This window comes from Crinia signifera, chromosome 7, assembly GCF_055691185.1.
Source record: "Crinia signifera chromosome 7, ASM5569118v1, whole genome shotgun sequence".
NCBI classification, from domain to species: Eukaryota; Metazoa; Chordata; class Amphibia; order Anura; family Myobatrachidae; genus Crinia; species Crinia signifera.
Genome location: NC_139223.1, coordinates 27373201 through 27391654, shown reverse-complemented (window position 1 = coordinate 27391654; position 18454 = coordinate 27373201). Strand labels below are relative to the sequence as shown.

Below are 18454 nucleotides of genomic sequence, written 5' to 3'. Positions count from 1 at the left end.
GTAAGGGGCATTATGTGTGTCATTATGTGTATGAAGGGCATTAATAAAGGTTGGCATAATGTGTAAGGGGCATTATGGTTATAAGGACATTAATAAGGGGCATTACTGTGTGGTATTATCAGGGGTGCCGAGAAAAAGGGGTAGGGGGTACAAATTACCCAGGCCAAAGTCTGATGGGAGGGCCCAGTTGGGGCCCCGGCCCCTTCCCCTTAATCAGCTCTTCTGCTCTGCCCAGCACACACTGCTTTGTGCTGAATTGCAGTGTGGCCATGGAGGTGGTTAAAATACACTATTTTCTCAGGATTTTTTTCTAAGGGAATAATGTGAGGAGTAATGTATATAACTAGGTAAAGTGATACTACAGTGCGATGTAACGTGAATAAAGGACACCATCGCATGATATAATGTGAATAAAGTTGCACTACTGTGTGGCATAATTTGAACTGGGGGTAAAATTGTGTGGCCATGCCCCTTCCCAGCAAGAACACACCCCTGTTTGGGCCGCACACCAAATGTGTGCACTGTTTCTATTTAAAATATTGCGGGTAGGAGCACCAAAATGATGACTTCTATGATGAGGGTTGATGGTGCTGGGAAAGGGGAGCAGAGTCAGAGGCGGAACTAGTGGTGGTGCTAGGGGGCACCAGCCAAAATCTTGCCTAGGGCGTCATTTAGGCTAGGGGCGGCTCTGCAGGGATGGACAAACTATGGCCCTTCAGCTGTTGTGAAACTTCAAGTCCCATCATGCCTTGCCACTGTTTTGCTATTAGGGAATGATAAAACTATGGCAAGGCATGCTGGGATGTGTAGTTCCACAACAGCTGGAGGGCCACAGTTTGGGCATGCCTGGTCACATTCTAATGCTACACAAATAAGGGTATAGGCCGGGGTTGAAAGAAGAGCTAAGGCTTCAGAATATATATTACATACATTTTATTTACTATCTGCATACATAGTTATGCTCTGTTTAAGCTTTTAACAATTCCATCTGTTATTGAAGGTTTTTTTTTTTCAACGAATGTTTATTCCTGGTGGTGCAGGTAGGTGGCGCTGTGTGATCAGGTGTCTATGGTACTCAGTCTGAATAGGATGTATGTTTTCCGGTCTCTGTGCATTGCTTGTTAATATTGTATTGTACCTATGGTTCTGTGCATTAGGTAGTGGGGTAGGATGGTGAACTGCTATTACACTGCAGTGCATCCCATGTCTAATTATCAGTCAGTGTTTCATTTTGTTTAGAAAATCAGAAGTATCTTTCACATAGCTTACAGTAGACCTAACCAGGGGTTGAAGGAACCTATCAACATGGCTGAAATAACATCCCCCTTACCGATATGATAGGTCGACCAGGGGGGTTATTGAGCCGCTTATGTACAAGGTATACATGTCACTGGATGTTCTACACATAGATATTTAGCAATTTTCATGTCAATCCACCCTGCCGAATGGCCAAGACCAATATTACTGTCAATCTGCGTCTTAATCATGGTTGTAGGGTTTGAGGCCAACACTTTATATGGGTCACTGTCTGATAGCTGGCGCCGTATCTCAAGATTGTATTCGCACCAGTCTTGAACCACCAGATTAAAAATTAGGTTTGATTCTGTGGTTTTCACCCTTTTCTTCCTACCACCCCCCCACCTTCGGTGGGTACAGTGGGGCGTTCTCTTCCCTTTACCTTATGAGTGGGATCTCTAAAAGCCGCCCTTTCTCCTCTGCTATCACTGGAATAGGTAAGCCCACCATCCGAAGATGATCAAGTTGAGTATTGATTGAATTGAGGATTCCCCTTTGTTTCCGACATCTTGGGGGTCTACGTGTGACAGTGCCCCTGTTCGGTGTGGTGCAAGATGGCGTACCTTAATCTGGAGCTGGTGACGGCGGCGGCTTCTGGATTCTTCGCGGCTTCTGCTGGAGAACCTGTGGCAGGGAACGGCACAACCCAAGGGACCCACAAAAGACAACGCTACTTCGGGAAACAGCGACAAATATTTATTGAAGAAAAACAACTGCACTAGTCGCTGTGATATACTCCTACACATATGCAAACATCAATAACCAAGACAAAGACATTTAAAGAAAATACTATTAAAGAGAGAAATATTAAAGACAATAATATGACACTCAAATGCTTAACTACACCTGTACTACTATAAATCAGATTGTCCACTGGGTGGTGCTGCACACCCTGTAACTGCAGTCTCAGATACCATACAGAGTTCCTGAGGGCAATAACGGTCCCACGACGCACAAATCCTCACTCTGAATTAGGCCCTAACAGTGTGCACACTACTATGAATAGTACAGAACAAATGAACAATCCCCTTCAAAGGGGTACAGGCGGGTTCCCGTTACCTAGGGCAACTCCCTGCGAGGTTGGTGAGGAACAACTGTAAGGGGTGAGGTTGGGTGCAACAACACCCTGGCGATGGGGTCACTGGCTCCGCCAGTGGCTGATGGCAGCGGTGGCTAGTTCCCTTTGGCTGGGATAATGGGGCTGCAAAGTAGCCGGGCATATGCAGAGTTTTACATCTCACACCACTGTGAGGGTACTGTGTGGCAGTGTGGCCGACTGCTGGGCGGCATAGACTAGCCAGGTACAGGTCAGGCCAACAGTGTCCCAGGGTGACTGGGGTGTCAAGGGTGCAGACAGGAGGATTGAAATACCTGTTTCAGCTGCTGCTGCTGCCAGCTCCTGCTGGTCTCGAATCAGGCCCCTTCTGTGATGGCTGCTGCTGCTGCTTCTTCTCACACTGGGCTGACCTCTGCCCTCTCTGCAGGTCTTTAGGCTGCCAAGTGTCCTCTCTCTCTCTCTGTGCACAATCTCTGCCTTCTCTCCACTGCAGCAAGTTTTCTCTGTCCCGTTCTGCTGGCTGACCCCTGACCTCTCAGCTTCCTGTCTTCACACACTCCAGGGCAGCCAATCAGGGGAATGTCAGGATGTGAGCTGGGTCTGTTAACCCCTCACATCCCTGCAGTGTCTATGAAGCTGCAGTCTTTCCTAATAGCAGCATTGGCTGCCATTAAGCCTTTTTGAGGGCACAGGGGCACTCAGAGTGGATTGCCACATACCTCCCTGCTGGAAATTTGCCTGTCCGCAGGCAACTTACCCGGACCAATAAGTTCTTGACAAAGTCCTGTCAATGTCCATGACAACATTCAAACGCTAAATGAAAACAGGTGTGATCAATTATACATTCAATAACAACTATAAGCATCACTACCTTCCTGCCACCTGATATCTAATGTGGGCTCCCCAGGTCAACCATCCCCCCGCCACAGGACCTCCATCCCTCTGCGGTCCAGCTTCTCCAAGGCTGTCAATGGATGGCGCCCACTCTCACGATGTACGCATCTTTAGGCATGTCTCACCTCTCGATCTTGCCTCTTCGACCTCTGTATCGCCTGCTGGATTCTGAGGGCGAATTCCTCTCCTGAGATGGTCGTATATTCACCACTTGTTACCGGCTTCCCACCGATGAAACAGATCTTGGCTTTGTCTTCTCTCTCTGGTGCTTCTACTTTGGCCTTGGATTCATGCAGTGGCACCACTGGTTCTGCTTCTGGTGGCTCTACTGTCTGCGTCACAGCAATCTGAACCACGGTCTCGGGGCTTCTCTGCTGGTCTACCATTCTTGGCCCTAGGTTCGCCACCCGATAATCGGCATCATCCATTCTAGGCACGTACTCTCTGGTTGGCTCTGCAAGAGGCCTAGTCGCTGCTTGCTGCTTCTGGTGGACTACCTCACTCCACATGACCGGTTTCTCACTTGCCCTCGTGATCTCAGGTTCTGGTGGGCGGGGCATCTGTCCTGGTCGAGGAGGGTTGCTGTTCACTCTTTCTTTTTCTAGCTTGACCTCTCTCAGTTCAGCTGTACTTACGGTGTATTGGTGGTATGGTAGAGGCTCTTTACGGTGCGGGTAGTGCCACTGTTGTTCTGGGGCATGTCTGTTGCGTAGCACCGGCGTTCCATTCGGCCCCGTCACTTTTGCGGCCTTGGTGCCTTTCTTCCCGCTTGTTAATTCGAATTCGACGGCTTCACCATCGCTCAGGCTCCGAAAGCAATTCTGGGGGTCTTCGTTCTGTATGGCGGTGTAATGGACATAGACGCTACGCCCGTTGTCTGCACGTCTAATGTATCCATATCCGCGTGGCACATCAAACCACAGGACACGACCTGTGATCCTTCTTGGGCCGGTTCGCGGCCTATCAGTCATCTGCGTTACACCGGATGCTCTTGACGTGTTCTGGAACACTGCCGGTGGACCTCTTCTCCCATGCCATCTCACAGTCTGTGGGCATACATCGGCTCGGTCACTGTGTAGTCGTTCCGACCTCCATTGGCGATTCTGTTGCCATCTAAGCCTTCTGCCACCTTCACGTTGCTGTCTTTCCTTTTCATCCTCCGCCCATTCCTGACGCATCTCACGGATCATCCTGGTCATTTCATTCATCGCTTCGATGATGGCCCCAATCGAGTTCTGATTGGCTTGGGCTGGTGGAGTGGCGGTTCTTCGCATCTCCAGCGGTTCTATGTACTGCGATCGCCACATCTTGCCGTTCACAGGGGTCTTGTGCAATCCTGTTCGTGACGCCAAGTGTGACAGTGCCCCTGTTCGGTGTGGTGCAAGATGGCGTACCTTAATCTGGAGCTGGTGACGGCGGCGGCTTCTGGATTCTTCGCGGCTTCTGCTGGAGAACCTGTGGCAGGGAACGGCACAACCCAAGGGACCCACAAAAGACAACGCTACTTCGGGAAACAGCGACAAATATTTATTGAAGAAAAACAACTGCACTAGTCGCTGTGATATACTCCTACACATATGCAAACATCAATAACCAAGACAAAGACATTTAAAGAAAATACTATTAAAGAGAGAAATATTAAAGACAATAATATGACACTCAAATGCTTAACTACACCTGTACTACTATAAATCAGATTGTCCACTGGGTGGTGCTGCACACCCTGTAACTGCAGTCTCAGATACCATACAGAGTTCCTGAGGGCAATAACGGTCCCACGACGCACAAATCCTCACTCTGAATTAGGCCCTAACAGTGTGCACACTACTATGAATAGTACAGAACAAATGAACAATCCCCTTCAAAGGGGTACAGGCGGGTTCCCGTTACCTAGGGCAACTCCCTGCGAGGTTGGTGAGGAACAACTGTAAGGGGTGAGGTTGGGTGCAACAACACCCTGGCGATGGGGTCACTGGCTCCGCCAGTGGCTGATGGCAGCGGTGGCTAGTTCCCTTTGGCTGGGATAATGGGGCTGCAAAGTAGCCGGGCATATGCAGAGTTTTACATCTCACACCACTGTGAGGGTACTGTGTGGCAGTGTGGCCGACTGCTGGGCGGCATAGACTAGCCAGGTACAGGTCAGGCCAACAGTGTCCCAGGGTGACTGGGGTGTCAAGGGTGCAGACAGGAGGATTGAAATACCTGTTTCAGCTGCTGCTGCTGCCAGCTCCTGCTGGTCTCGAATCAGGCCCCTTCTGTGATGGCTGCTGCTGCTGCTTCTTCTCACACTGGGCTGACCTCTGCCCTCTCTGCAGGTCTTTAGGCTGCCAAGTGTCCTCTCTCTCTCTCTGTGCACAATCTCTGCCTTCTCTCCACTGCAGCAAGTTTTCTCTGTCCCGTTCTGCTGGCTGACCCCTGACCTCTCAGCTTCCTGTCTTCACACACTCCAGGGCAGCCAATCAGGGGAATGTCAGGATGTGAGCTGGGTCTGTTAACCCCTCACATCCCTGCAGTGTCTATGAAGCTGCAGTCTTTCCTAATAGCAGCATTGGCTGCCATTAAGCCTTTTTGAGGGCACAGGGGCACTCAGAGTGGATTGCCACATACGTCCCCTACTTTGATCACTCTCCCCAACAAGCCACCGGTTAGCTGTGTGTTGCAATAACTCCTGATGATAGGTTTCTACCTGAGTCTTAGTTTTTCTAGCTACGGCTCACTCTTGTCACCGGTTCATTTCTTTAGTTGTGTTGTCTTAAAGGCTTCAATCTCTGAGCGTATCCCCGATAACTAATAAGAGTAGGTCGGCTGAATAACTATTCATCATCTAGAGCAGTAGGTGGGATTATTTCTCCAGAGGGTATTAGCACCTTTTGGGAGCCGGGTATATATCTGATAGGTGGCAGCTAAACCGTATAATCTATATTGCACAAAGAGGTACTAGATAGAGAGCCTAATAGGTGGAGATAATAGAATAATACCTGGACTGTGCGATAATTGAATAATACCTGGACTGTGCGGTAGATATAAAACTCCATAGTACCCCATGTGGAAATTACCAACCCGGACCTACTAATAAATAATCCAGGGTTATAAGGTACTCCATTACCGACACCAATTTGTGCTGAAAAAATCAGACATTTTTCAGGCTGACACCAGTATTTTAGCACACACATTTCTTTCTTTATTTTCACCATGATACACATCCTGTGTATGTACGTCTATATGTGTAATTTTTAATTCTTGTTAATTTCACTGTTACCTCCCGGAAGAGATTATGTAAGGGAGTCTTAAAATATTAGACATTAAAAGTTATATTTTAATAATTTTCTGTGCGTTCCCATACCTCCCAACTGTCACGATTCCGTCGGGACAGTCCAGATTTTCGGGTCCTGTCCCGACGTCCCACCCGCGGCAGGCATTGTCCCGCTGCGGGGGGTGGCAGTTGGGAGACCCCCCAATCTAGTAGAATAGACGCTGTGCGCATGCGCACAGCGTCTATTCTCGTATGAAAATGAGGTTGTGGCTAATTAGCATAAGCCGCGCCCTCATTTGCATACGCCCCGCCCCCTTTTCGGACGCTCTATTTCCTCCGGACGGAAGTTGGGAGGTATGCGTTCCCGAGAACAGTCCCCTTCTCTTTTTCTGTGTATGCTGGGATTATTTCTCCCCAAGGTGGGCACGTTGGCTATTCTGAAGCCTCTAGGTATTTTTCTCGTATGATGGTACCCGCTCAGAAACTGGCCATGGAGTAACAAATCAGTTTTACGTCTCCTTCATTTCAATAGTTTGTCATATAAACCCAGCGAGGTCTCAGCTGGTAAATCTGTAAAATCAACTTGATCAAAGTAGATCTTGCTGGCTTCCCGATCTGTCAAAGATATCAAATTATTTTGGGCTGCAGCCAAAAAGTCATCATCTAGGCAGGCGCGTGCCCCTTGTGATATCCTACCCAGTTACTAATCACAACAGATTGGTCAGGAACAAACGGGATTTCAAAATATTTTATATTTGAACCACTTAAATCAAAAATGACAAAAAAAATTAAAATATATATATATATATGTATATAGATAGATAAATAGATAGATAGTATATACACACAAGTGTGATCCTTCAACAACTCTGGGGTTTTTTTTGGGGGGGGGGGGGGTTACATTTTTATTTGCAGTATATGATTTTTGTCCGATTCGATCGATCCGTTTAAGACGGTTAATCCTGCGACTAGGGCGACTCCTGGTGTGGAACCCAGGAGCCACTACCGGTGCCTCTATAATACCCCTTTCAGACATATACGCGAAAAAATCCTGGTTTTTTTCACATGAATGCGCCTAAACCCGGGACTACTGTATGTCTGAAAGGCTATACCTGGGACTTCACTCCCGGATACTGAGCACCTGCAATTGACCAGGGTTTTTCCCGGTATTTTACTCCCGGGTATAATACCCGGCTTATGTCTGAACTGTATTACCCGGGTTTTTCAGTTTTAAACATGTGATGTTGCTTTTTTTGCTGCCGGGCATCTTCTTCGAAATGTACCATTTTAATGATGAAACACTGAAATGCTTGAAAAGCCTGGCTTATGTGTGAAAGGGGTATACCCGGGTTTTCCCGGATCTGAGGTGTAGTGTGAAAGGGGGTCTGTTACTAAAATCCCAGGAGTGACCTGGGTTGAAAATCCTGGGTAAACCTGGCCAAAATCCCGGGTAGAATGTCTAAAAGGGGTATTACCTGAAGATTCCCAATGTACAGGTTTCGCTCTGGAAGTACAATGTCCGTACTCCCACCAAACCTTTGATCATGGATGGATGGGATTAGTTACCGTATGCTGACACTAAGCTTCTGCATTCTGTTCTACATCCTATAAAATATTCATAGTACAGTGTCATGAATGAATGAGCTCACGGCTTAGACACGCTTTTAAGCTTTAAATGAAGGAAAAAACCTAGAGGGATCGGCGCCCATCCTTTCCGCACCTTCTGGTGTATTTGGAATCTATAAACCCCCCCTCTTGTCCTCTTAACAGACAGATTCAGCAGGTTAAACAAACGTGGGACATATTGGGTGGATCCATTAATACTCTGAGCAAACGTGAGTCATCGACAACGATTGCAGCAGCAGCTCCTCCTTGGACAGTGTGTTTGTATAACACTGTAACCTGCAGTCTCCTTGGGATCACATCCCCACGTGGGACTGTAAAAACTTCCTTGTTTCCCAATTTACCCTTCTTACTCCAACTTCATTGGCAATCAAATCAAGTGAGTCACAGATGATTTGCCGGAACTCAGTTCATTGTTTTAATAAGGGGATGTATCAAATCCTTGAGAGAGATAACATGGAGAAAGATAAAGTAACCGCTAACCAGCTCCTAACTGTCATTTACCAAACACCGCCTGTAACATGACAGTTATGAGTTGATTTGCTGCCATTTTATCTCTCTTCAAGGTTTGATTTGTCTGTCACTAGGCAACCAAGTCTGATGCTGTGGCAATACCTCTGGTATCTAGAAGGGGGGGGGGGGCAGCCCCCTCCACCCATCCACTCGCCCCACCCACATGTACCAAGCAGGTAGGGAGCAAGTTGAGACAGCATCCAGACAAAGCAGTGCTCTGCGGCTCATTATGATTACTCACTGGGAAGTGTTTCCCTGAGGCTGGCACAGGCTGGGAAGTCAGTTCCACACAGTCACCTGTTATGGAAGTGACGTGTCTCATGCGTGTTTTATACATATATATATATATATTAGAAAGGTGCGGGCTCGGATTTCCCAGATCCAAGCCTGCACAAACGGTATGAATCCAAGGCCGGATCCGAGCGGCGCTCAGAGATTCCCGCCTGTCTCTGCTATGGCCTGTAATATAGTCAGGAGTAAAAAAAACCCCCAAAACCTTGAGGGGGTGTTTTGGCAAAACCTATTAGAACCCAAAACCTGAAGGTAATCAGAACCCAAAACGCACACCCCTAATATATATATATATATATATATATATATATATATATATATATATATATATATATATATATTCATGCACAGGAGGGGGGCTGCACAGCACAGTTCAAAATTCAAATAAAGGAATGTCCTAGCTAAATGTACACATCACCTCACGCACTGGGGCAGCCATTTTGTGACCTGAAACGATTTGATGTGAATAAAGCCTAGAAACCAGTGACATCAGTGATACAAGGCTCATCTGCAGCTGCGTATATTGGTTGCATATCAGTGACTTTATGGCAGTGCCAACACAGAGTCCTTCTCTTGTGTGCGTCAGAACGTGCAAGGACTGAGATGCCATCTGTCAGCGTCCATAAACTCTGTAATACATATCGGCACCCAATGGGGGGTGCACTTTCTCCGTCCGTCTATGGCCTCCCATGATGGCAGTCAAGTGTCTGTGCACGCAAACAATGCGTGGTGAGACTTGCATGTGCAGTCACAAACAATTTCTCTACTACATTGTTAGCGTGTACACCAGTGGTAAAGGCCTACACTGTTTTATTGTGTCAGCAGGATTTACTACAGTATCTATACCAAACAATTGGTGGGGATTCCTATATCAACCAATCAGATTCTCTCTATCATTTGGATGCAATAGAGAAATACTAGCTTGTGTCTGATTGGTTGCTATGGGCAACATCACCTCCCGATGTGTGATAAAATCTGTGTGCGGAGTGTCCATCCCTAATCCCAGATGTGTAACTGTGGTATATGTTATGGAGAGGGGGCCACCTTCACAGCCTGTGTTTCCTATTGTCTCCCTCCAGCTATGGACACCACGTGCAACATTTCAAGGTGCTGAAGGACAGGGAGGACAGTCGCACCAGCTACTTCCTGTGGGAGACCAAGTTCAGCTCCCTGAATGAACTGGTGGATTATTACCGATCAAGTTCCATCGCCAAAACCCACCGCGTGCTGCTGCGGGATGAGGAGGACAAGGTAAAGTTTCAGGATGGAAGGGCTCCATTCATTGTGATTATTGCATTAGTCAGGGGAAGCCCTGCTGTCACCGCTTTGTCTCTCATTATAATCCAGAGGTAATTTTCCTGATACAGAGGAGGGCGTAAAGCACAAAAAGTGCATGTGATGCCTACTCTCCCAGACGTAGTGTGAGACTCCCAGTTTTGCGGTCAGTCTCCCGCTCCCCTGGAGGAACAGGTGGATCTCCCCTCAATAGTGAAGCAACCGGGATAGTGCAATAATATCGAGAAACGCAACTCTGTATGGGGGGGGGGGGGGGGGAGTGACTGAAATAATGCAAACTGAGCCATTTAGCCCCACTTCTTGCCCACTGATCCACGATTTGCTGCATTTTGCCAAGACAGGGGCGGTGCCTAATAACATGAGAGCTTGGCCCGGAACCTGTTTATCTGCGGAGTTATTTGTAGCATCTCCTGAGCACACCTGTGTGTCCAAATACCGGTATCAGGCCGCTTTGCTGCGACACAGGGTCTGGGCCAGGGGAGTGCGCAGTGTTGTGGAGTGATATTTTTCCACCGCAAAACCGCACTGCGCACTTGTAGTTAGAATTATAGCGAGGCACACAAAGTGAGTGACAGGTAGTCAGCGTTTCCGGCAGGTAATGGGGGTGTGGCTAGGGAAATACAGGCATTCCCTAGTCCAGGGATGGGAACCCTTCGGCCCTCCAGCTGTTGTTGAACTACATATCACAGCATGCCCTGCAACAGATTTAGCATGGCCAAATAGCAAAACTGGAGCGGGGCCGAAGGTTCCCCATCCCTGCCCTAGTCCCAGAGGGCCTCAACGCCTTAGGAAAGCCACTCAGTCTGACGCAACATAGTGCTGTTCAAGAGTCCAATGATGCACCTGATGTTCCTGCTTACAAGCAAGAGCGGCAGATGTGAGGCATCAGCAGTGGGCGGCACTGAGCACAAGTAGGGATGGCCATTGACCAACGATGATTTTAAATCATCGATGGTTCATGGCCGATGTCGAATACTTTTGCCATCGATGGGGGAGAGCCAGATGGTTTGATGGAAAAGCAAAACTATGTTTTTCTTTTTTTTTTCAAAGTCCCGGGACACGGAGCATAGCTCCGCCCCAGACACCCACGAAGCCCCGTCCCCGTGTTTTGATTGGCCCACAAGCCAATCAAACACAATAGATGACCATCGATATGTATAAATATCATTGGTCATCCATTGCATAGTTAAGCACTATCGATGGCTAGTTGCAGAATTGCCGGCAATGGTAACGATGTCCATCCCTAAGCATGAGTCATGGGCATGCTGCATACTGTATGTAACAGTGCACACTTCCGCACAGCAGGCCAGTACAGAGCCTGGATGGGCCCAGATAGATTTCAGGAGGTGTGGCTTAATCACGGGAGGCGTGGCCAGGCATCCACACAGCAGCATGTGCTGAGCTGAGAGGACCTGCTTCTGCCAGGTAATGCAAGGTCCCACTGGGCCTCTCCATCAGACCAGGGCCCGGGTAATTAGTACCCCCTCCACCCCTCCCTCAGTCCCCTAGTCACTACCACTTCTGCACAGACCGAGGCACAGCTGCAGGGAGATAGGCCAGCGATGTCTACAAGGAAGATTACAGTTTTCCATTCTTTAAATGGGGTGTGGATCATTAGGTCGACAGTCAATCGGCTGACAACTATTGGTCGACAGGCAGTATGTTGACATGTGAAAAAGGTCGACATGGTCTAGGTAGACATTGACAAAAGCTCAACACAATCAAAAGGTTGACATGGAAATGGCCAACACAGGAAAAGGTTGACTTGAGTTTTTCACTTTTTTGCTTCGAAATCTGCAGACATGGAAAACTGAAAAACTCATGTCGACTTTTTCATGTGTTGACTATTTGTCAGTGTTGACCATGAACCCGTCGACCGTTTTCATGTGTCGACCTATTGCCTGTCCACCAATAGTGGTCATCCTATTGGCTGTCGACCTAATTACTGTCAACTAACCGACCAGATACCCTTTAAATGAGCTCCGGACAGGTTATAAATAAAGTGAGCCTATTGGGTCATTGCTATAGGGGTACGGGTCATTGGGTCGAAATGGTCGACATGGTTTAGGTCGACACATAACATAGGTCGACAGGGTTGGGAGGTCGACACAAGCCTTAAGTCGACAAAGGGTAGACATGAGTTTTTCAAGTTTTTTGTCCTGAATGACGACATAGTCGACATGGACCCCGTCAAAGTGTACCATGCCCCCTTCGCATGATGCTGCGCTCGGCACACTATTCTATTCTCCCACCACACCGTAGTGGATGGTAGGGCATGAAATACTGCCTGTCAGCACATGTCGGCTCAGGAAAACCTGTGAAAAACTCATGTCGACCTTTTGACTGTCGACCTAGCGACATCGACCTATTCCAAGTGTCCAGCTAATCCATGTCGACCTTCAGTGGTCAATCCAATGCATGTCAACCTAAATGGGTCTACCTAATGGCTGTATACCTTGCTATAGTAGCTGTCAGTCCCGGCTGTGGTGCACACAGTAAGCAGCAGTAAGCTCAGTGCAGGTATTGCATTACATACTGCAGGCTGCTCGGTGTAGGTATTGCATTACATACTGCAGGCTGCTCGGTGTAGGTGTTGCATTACATACTGCCGGCTGCTCGGTGCAGGTATTGCATTACATACTGCAGGCTGCTCGGTGTAGGTGTTGCATTACATACTGCCGGCTGCTCGGTGCAGGTATTGCATTACATACTGCAGGCTGCTCGGTGTAGGTGTTGCATTACATACTGCAGGCTGTTCGGTGTAGGTGTTGCATTACATACTGCAGGCTGTTCGGTGTAGGTATTGCATTACATACTGCCGGCTGCTCGGTGCAGGTATTGCATTACATACTGCAGGCTGCTCGGTGTAGGTGTTGCATTACATACTGCCGGCTGCTCGGTGCAGGTATTGCATTACATACTGCAGGCTGCTCGGTGTAGGTGTTGCATTACATACTGCAGGCTGTTCGGTGTAGGTATTGCATTACATACTGCAGGCTGCTCGGTGCAGGTATTGCATTACATACTGCAGGCTGCTCTGTGCAGGTATTGCATTACATACTGCAGGCTGCTCGGTGCAGGTGTTGCATTACATACTGCCGGCTGCTCGGTGCAGGTATTGCATTACATACTGCAGGCTGCTCGGTGTAGGTGTTGCATTACATACTGCAGGCTGTTCGGTGTAGGTATTGCATTACATACTGCAGGCTGCTCGGTGCAGGTATTGCATTACATACTGCAGGCTGCTCTGTGCAGGTATTGCATTACATACTGCAGGCTGCTCGGTGCAGGTGTTGCATTACATACTGCAGGCTGCTCGGTGCAGGTGTTGCATTACATACTGCAGGCTGCTCGGTGTAGGTGTTGTATTACATACTGCAGGCTGCTCGGTGTAGGTGTTGCATTACATACTGCAGGCTGCTCAGTGTAGGTGTTGCATTACATACTGCCGGCTGCTCGGTGTAGGTATTGCATTACATACTGCAGGCTGCTCGGTGTAGGTATTGCATTACATACTGCAGGCTGCTCGGTGTAGGTATTGCATTACATACTGCAGGCTGCTCGGTGTAGGTGTTGCATTACATACTGCAGGCTGCTCGGTGTAGGTGTTGCATTACATACTGCAGGCTGCTCGGTGTAGGTGTTGCATTGCATACTGCAGGCTGTTCGGTGTAGGTGTTGCATTACATACTGAAGGCTGCTCGGTGTAGGTGTTGCATTACATACTGCAGGCTGCTCGGTGTAGGTGTTGCATTACATATAAATACTGCAGGCTGCTCGGTGTAGGTGTTGCATTACATACTGAAGGCTGCTCGGTGTAGGTGTTGCATTACATACTGAAGGCTGCTCGGTGTAGGTGTTGCAGCATTACATACTGCAGGCTGCTCGGTGTAGGTGTTGCATTACATATAAATACTGCAGGCTGCTCGGTGTAGGTGTTGCATTACATACTGAAGGCTGTTCGGTGTAGGTGTTGCATTGCATACTGCAGGCTGTTCTGTGTAGGTGTTGCATTACATACTGAAGGCTGCTCGGTGTAGGTGTTGCATTACATACTGCAGGCTGCTCGGTGTAGGTGTTGCATTACATATAAATACTGCAGGCTGCTCGGTGTAGGTGTTGCATTACATACTGAAGGCTGCTCGGTGTAGGTGTTGCATTACATACTGAAGGCTGCTCGGTGTAGGTGTTGCATTACATACTGCAGGCTGCTCGGTGTAGGTGTTGCATTACATATAAATACTGCAGGCTGCTCGGTGTAGGTGTTGCATTACATACTGAAGGCTGCTCGGGGTAGGTGTTGCATTACATACTGCAGGCTGCTCGGTGCAGGTGTTGCATTACATACTGCCGGCTGCTCGGTGTAGGTGTTGCATTACATACTGCAGGCTGCTCGGTGTAGGTGTTGCATTACATACTGCAGGCTGCTCGGTGTAGGTGTTGCATTGCATACTGCAGGCTGCTCGGTGTAGGTGTTGCATTACATACTGAAGGCTGCTCGGTGTAGGTGTTGCATTACATACTGCAGGCTGCTCGGTGTAGGTGTTACATTACATATAAATACTGCAGGCTGCTCGGTGTAGGTGTTGCATTACATATAAATACTGCAGGCTGCTCGGTGTAGGTGTTGCATTACATACTGAAGGCTGCTCGGTGTAGGTGTTGCATTACATACTGAAGGCTGCTCGGTGTAGGTGTTGCATTACATACTGCAGGCTGCTCGGTGTAGGTGTTGCATTACATATAAATACTGCAGGCTGCTCGGTGTAGGTGTTGCATTACATACTGAAGGCTGCTCGGGGTAGGTGTTGCATTACATACTGCAGGCTGCTCGGTGCAGGTGTTGCATTACATACTGCCGGCTGCTCGGTGTAGGTGTTGCATTACATACTGCAGGCTGCTCGGTGTAGGTGTTGCATTACATACTGCAGGCTGCTCGGTGTAGGTGTTGCATTGCATACTGCAGGCTGCTCGGTGTAGGTGTTGCATTACATACTGAAGGCTGCTCGGTGTAGGTGTTGCATTACATACTGCAGGCTGCTCGGTGTAGGTGTTACATTACATATAAATACTGCAGGCTGCTCGGTGTAGGTGTTGCATTACATATAAATACTGCAGGCTGCTCGGTGTAGGTGTTGCATTACATATAAATACTGCAGGCTGCTCGGTGTAGGTGTTGCATTACATACTGAAGGCTGCTCGGGGTAGGTGTTGCATTACATACTGCAGGCTGCTTGGTGCAGGTGTTGCATTACATACTGCAGGCTGCTCAGTGTAGGTGTTGCATTACATACTGCCGGCTGCTCGGTGTAAGTGTTGCATTACATACTGCAGGCTGCTCGGTGTAGGTGTTGCATTACATACTGCAGGCTGCTCGGTGTAAGTGTTGCATTACATACTGCAGGCTGCTCGGTGTAGGTGTTGCATTACATACTGCAGGCTGCTCGGTGTAGGTGTTGCATTACATATAAATACTGCAGGCTGCTCGGTGTAGGTGTTGCATTACATACTGCAGGCTGCTCGGTGTAGGTGTTGCATTACATACTGCAGGCTGCTCGGTGTAGGTGTTGCATTACATACTGCAGGCTGCTCGGTGTAGGTGTTGCATTACATACTGCCGGCTGCTCGGTGTAGGTGTTGCATTACATATAAATACTGCAGGCTGCTCGGTGTAGGTGTTGCATTACATACTGCAGGCTGCTCGGTGTAGGTGTTGCATTACATACTGCAGGCTGCTCGGTGTAGGTGTTGCATTACATACTGCAGGCTGCTCAGTGTAGGTGTTGCATTACATACTGCAGGCTGCTCAGTGTAGGTGTTGCATTACATACTGCAGGCTGCTCAGTGCAGGTGTTGCATTACATACTGCAGGCTGTTCGGTGTAGGTATTGCATTACATACTGCCGGCTGCTCGGTGCAGGTATTGCATTACATACTGCAGGCTGCTCGGTGTAGGTGTTGCATTACATACTGCAGGCTGTTCGGTGTAGGTATTGCATTACATACTGCAGGCTGCTCGGTGCAGGTATTGCATTACATACTGCAGGCTGCTCTGTGCAGGTATTGCATTACATACTGCAGGCTGCTCGGTGCAGGTGTTGCATTACATACTGCAGGCTGCTCGGTGCAGGTGTTGCATTACATACTGCAGGCTGCTCGGTGTAGGTGTTGTATTACATACTGCAGGCTGCTCGGTGTAGGTGTTGCATTACATACTGCAGGCTGCTCAGTGTAGGTGTTGCATTACATACTGCCGGCTGCTCGGTGTAGGTATTGCATTACATACTGCAGGCTGCTCGGTGTAGGTATTGCATTACATACTGCAGGCTGCTCGGTGTAGGTATTGCATTACATACTGCAGGCTGCTCGGTGTAGGTGTTGCATTACATACTGCAGGCTGCTCGGTGTAGGTGTTGCATTACATACTGCAGGCTGCTCGGTGTAGGTGTTGCATTGCATACTGCAGGCTGTTCGGTGTAGGTGTTGCATTACATACTGAAGGCTGCTCGGTGTAGGTGTTGCATTACATACTGCAGGCTGCTCGGTGTAGGTGTTGCATTACATATAAATACTGCAGGCTGCTCGGTGTAGGTGTTGCATTACATACTGAAGGCTGCTCGGTGTAGGTGTTGCATTACATACTGAAGGCTGCTCGGTGTAGGTGTTGCAGCATTACATACTGCAGGCTGCTCGGTGTAGGTGTTGCATTACATATAAATACTGCAGGCTGCTCGGTGTAGGTGTTGCATTACATACTGAAGGCTGTTCGGTGTAGGTGTTGCATTGCATACTGCAGGCTGTTCTGTGTAGGTGTTGCATTACATACTGAAGGCTGCTCGGTGTAGGTGTTGCATTACATACTGCAGGCTGCTCGGTGTAGGTGTTGCATTACATATAAATACTGCAGGCTGCTCGGTGTAGGTGTTGCATTACATACTGAAGGCTGCTCGGTGTAGGTGTTGCATTACATACTGAAGGCTGCTCGGTGTAGGTGTTGCATTACATACTGCAGGCTGCTCGGTGTAGGTGTTGCATTACATATAAATACTGCAGGCTGCTCGGTGTAGGTGTTGCATTACATACTGATGGCTGCTCGGCTAGGTGTTGCATTACATACTGCAGGCTGCTCGGTGCAGGTGTTGCATTACATACTGCCGGCTGCTCGGTGTAGGTGTTGCATTACATACTGCAGGCTGCTCGGTGTAGGTGTTGCATTACATACTGCAGGCTGCTCGGTGTAGGTGTTGCATTGCATACTGCAGGCTGCTCGGTGTAGGTGTTGCATTACATACTGAAGGCTGCTCGGTGTAGGTGTTGCATTACATACTGCAGGCTGCTCGGTGTAGGTGTTACATTACATATAAATACTGCAGGCTGCTCGGTGTAGGTGTTGCATTACATACTGAAGGCTGTTTGGTGTAGGTGTTGCATTACATACTGAAGGCTGCTCGGTGTAGGTGTTGCATTACATACTGCAGGCTGCTCGGTGTAGGTGTTGCATTACATATAAATACTGCAGGCTGCTCGGTGTAGGTGTTGCATTACATATAAATACTGCAGGCTGCTCGGTGTAGGTGTTGCATTACATACTGAAGGCTGCTCGGGGTAGGTGTTGCATTACATACTGCAGGCTGCTTGGTGCAGGTGTTGCATTACATACTGCAGGCTGCTCAGTGTAGGTGTTGCATTACATACTGCCGGCTGCTCGGTGTAAGTGTTGCATTACATACTGCAGGCTGCTCGGTGTAGGTGTTGCATTACATACTGCAGGCTGCTCGGTGTAAGTGTTGCATTACATACTGCAGGCTGCTCGGTGTAGGTGTTGCATTACATACTGCAGGCTGCTCGGTGTAGGTGTTGCATTACATATAAATACTGCAGGCTGCTCGGTGTAGGTGTTGCATTACATACTGCAGGCTGCTCGGTGTAGGTGTTGCATTACATACTGCAGGCTGCTCGGTGTAGGTGTTGCATTACATACTGCAGGCTGCTCGGTGTAGGTGTTGCATTACATACTGCCGGCTGCTCGGTGTAGGTGTTGCATTACATATAAATACTGCAGGCTGCTCGGTGTAGGTGTTGCATTACATACTGCAGGCTGCTCGGTGTAGGTGTTGCATTACATACTGCAGGCTGCTCGGTGTAGGTGTTGCATTACATACTGCAGGCTGCTCGGTGTAGGTGTTGCATTACATACTGCAGGCTGCTCGGTGTAGGTGTTGCATTACATA

The 18454-nt window shown here is 48.4% G+C and overlaps 1 protein-coding gene across 4 annotated transcripts in view; it reads left to right on the top strand.

Moving 5' to 3' along the window:
- GRAP (GRB2 related adaptor protein) overlaps window positions 1-18454 on the top strand; it is an 82566-nt gene that overhangs the window by 53067 nt on the left and 11045 nt on the right. For all 4 annotated transcript variants that reach the window (XM_083152658.1, XM_083152657.1, XM_083152655.1 and 1 more), the window contains one exon: window positions 10007-10178. In XM_083152658.1, the coding sequence (XP_083008784.1) occupies window positions 10007-10178 (172 nt within the window). The remainder of the gene's footprint in view (window positions 1-10006; window positions 10179-18454) is intronic.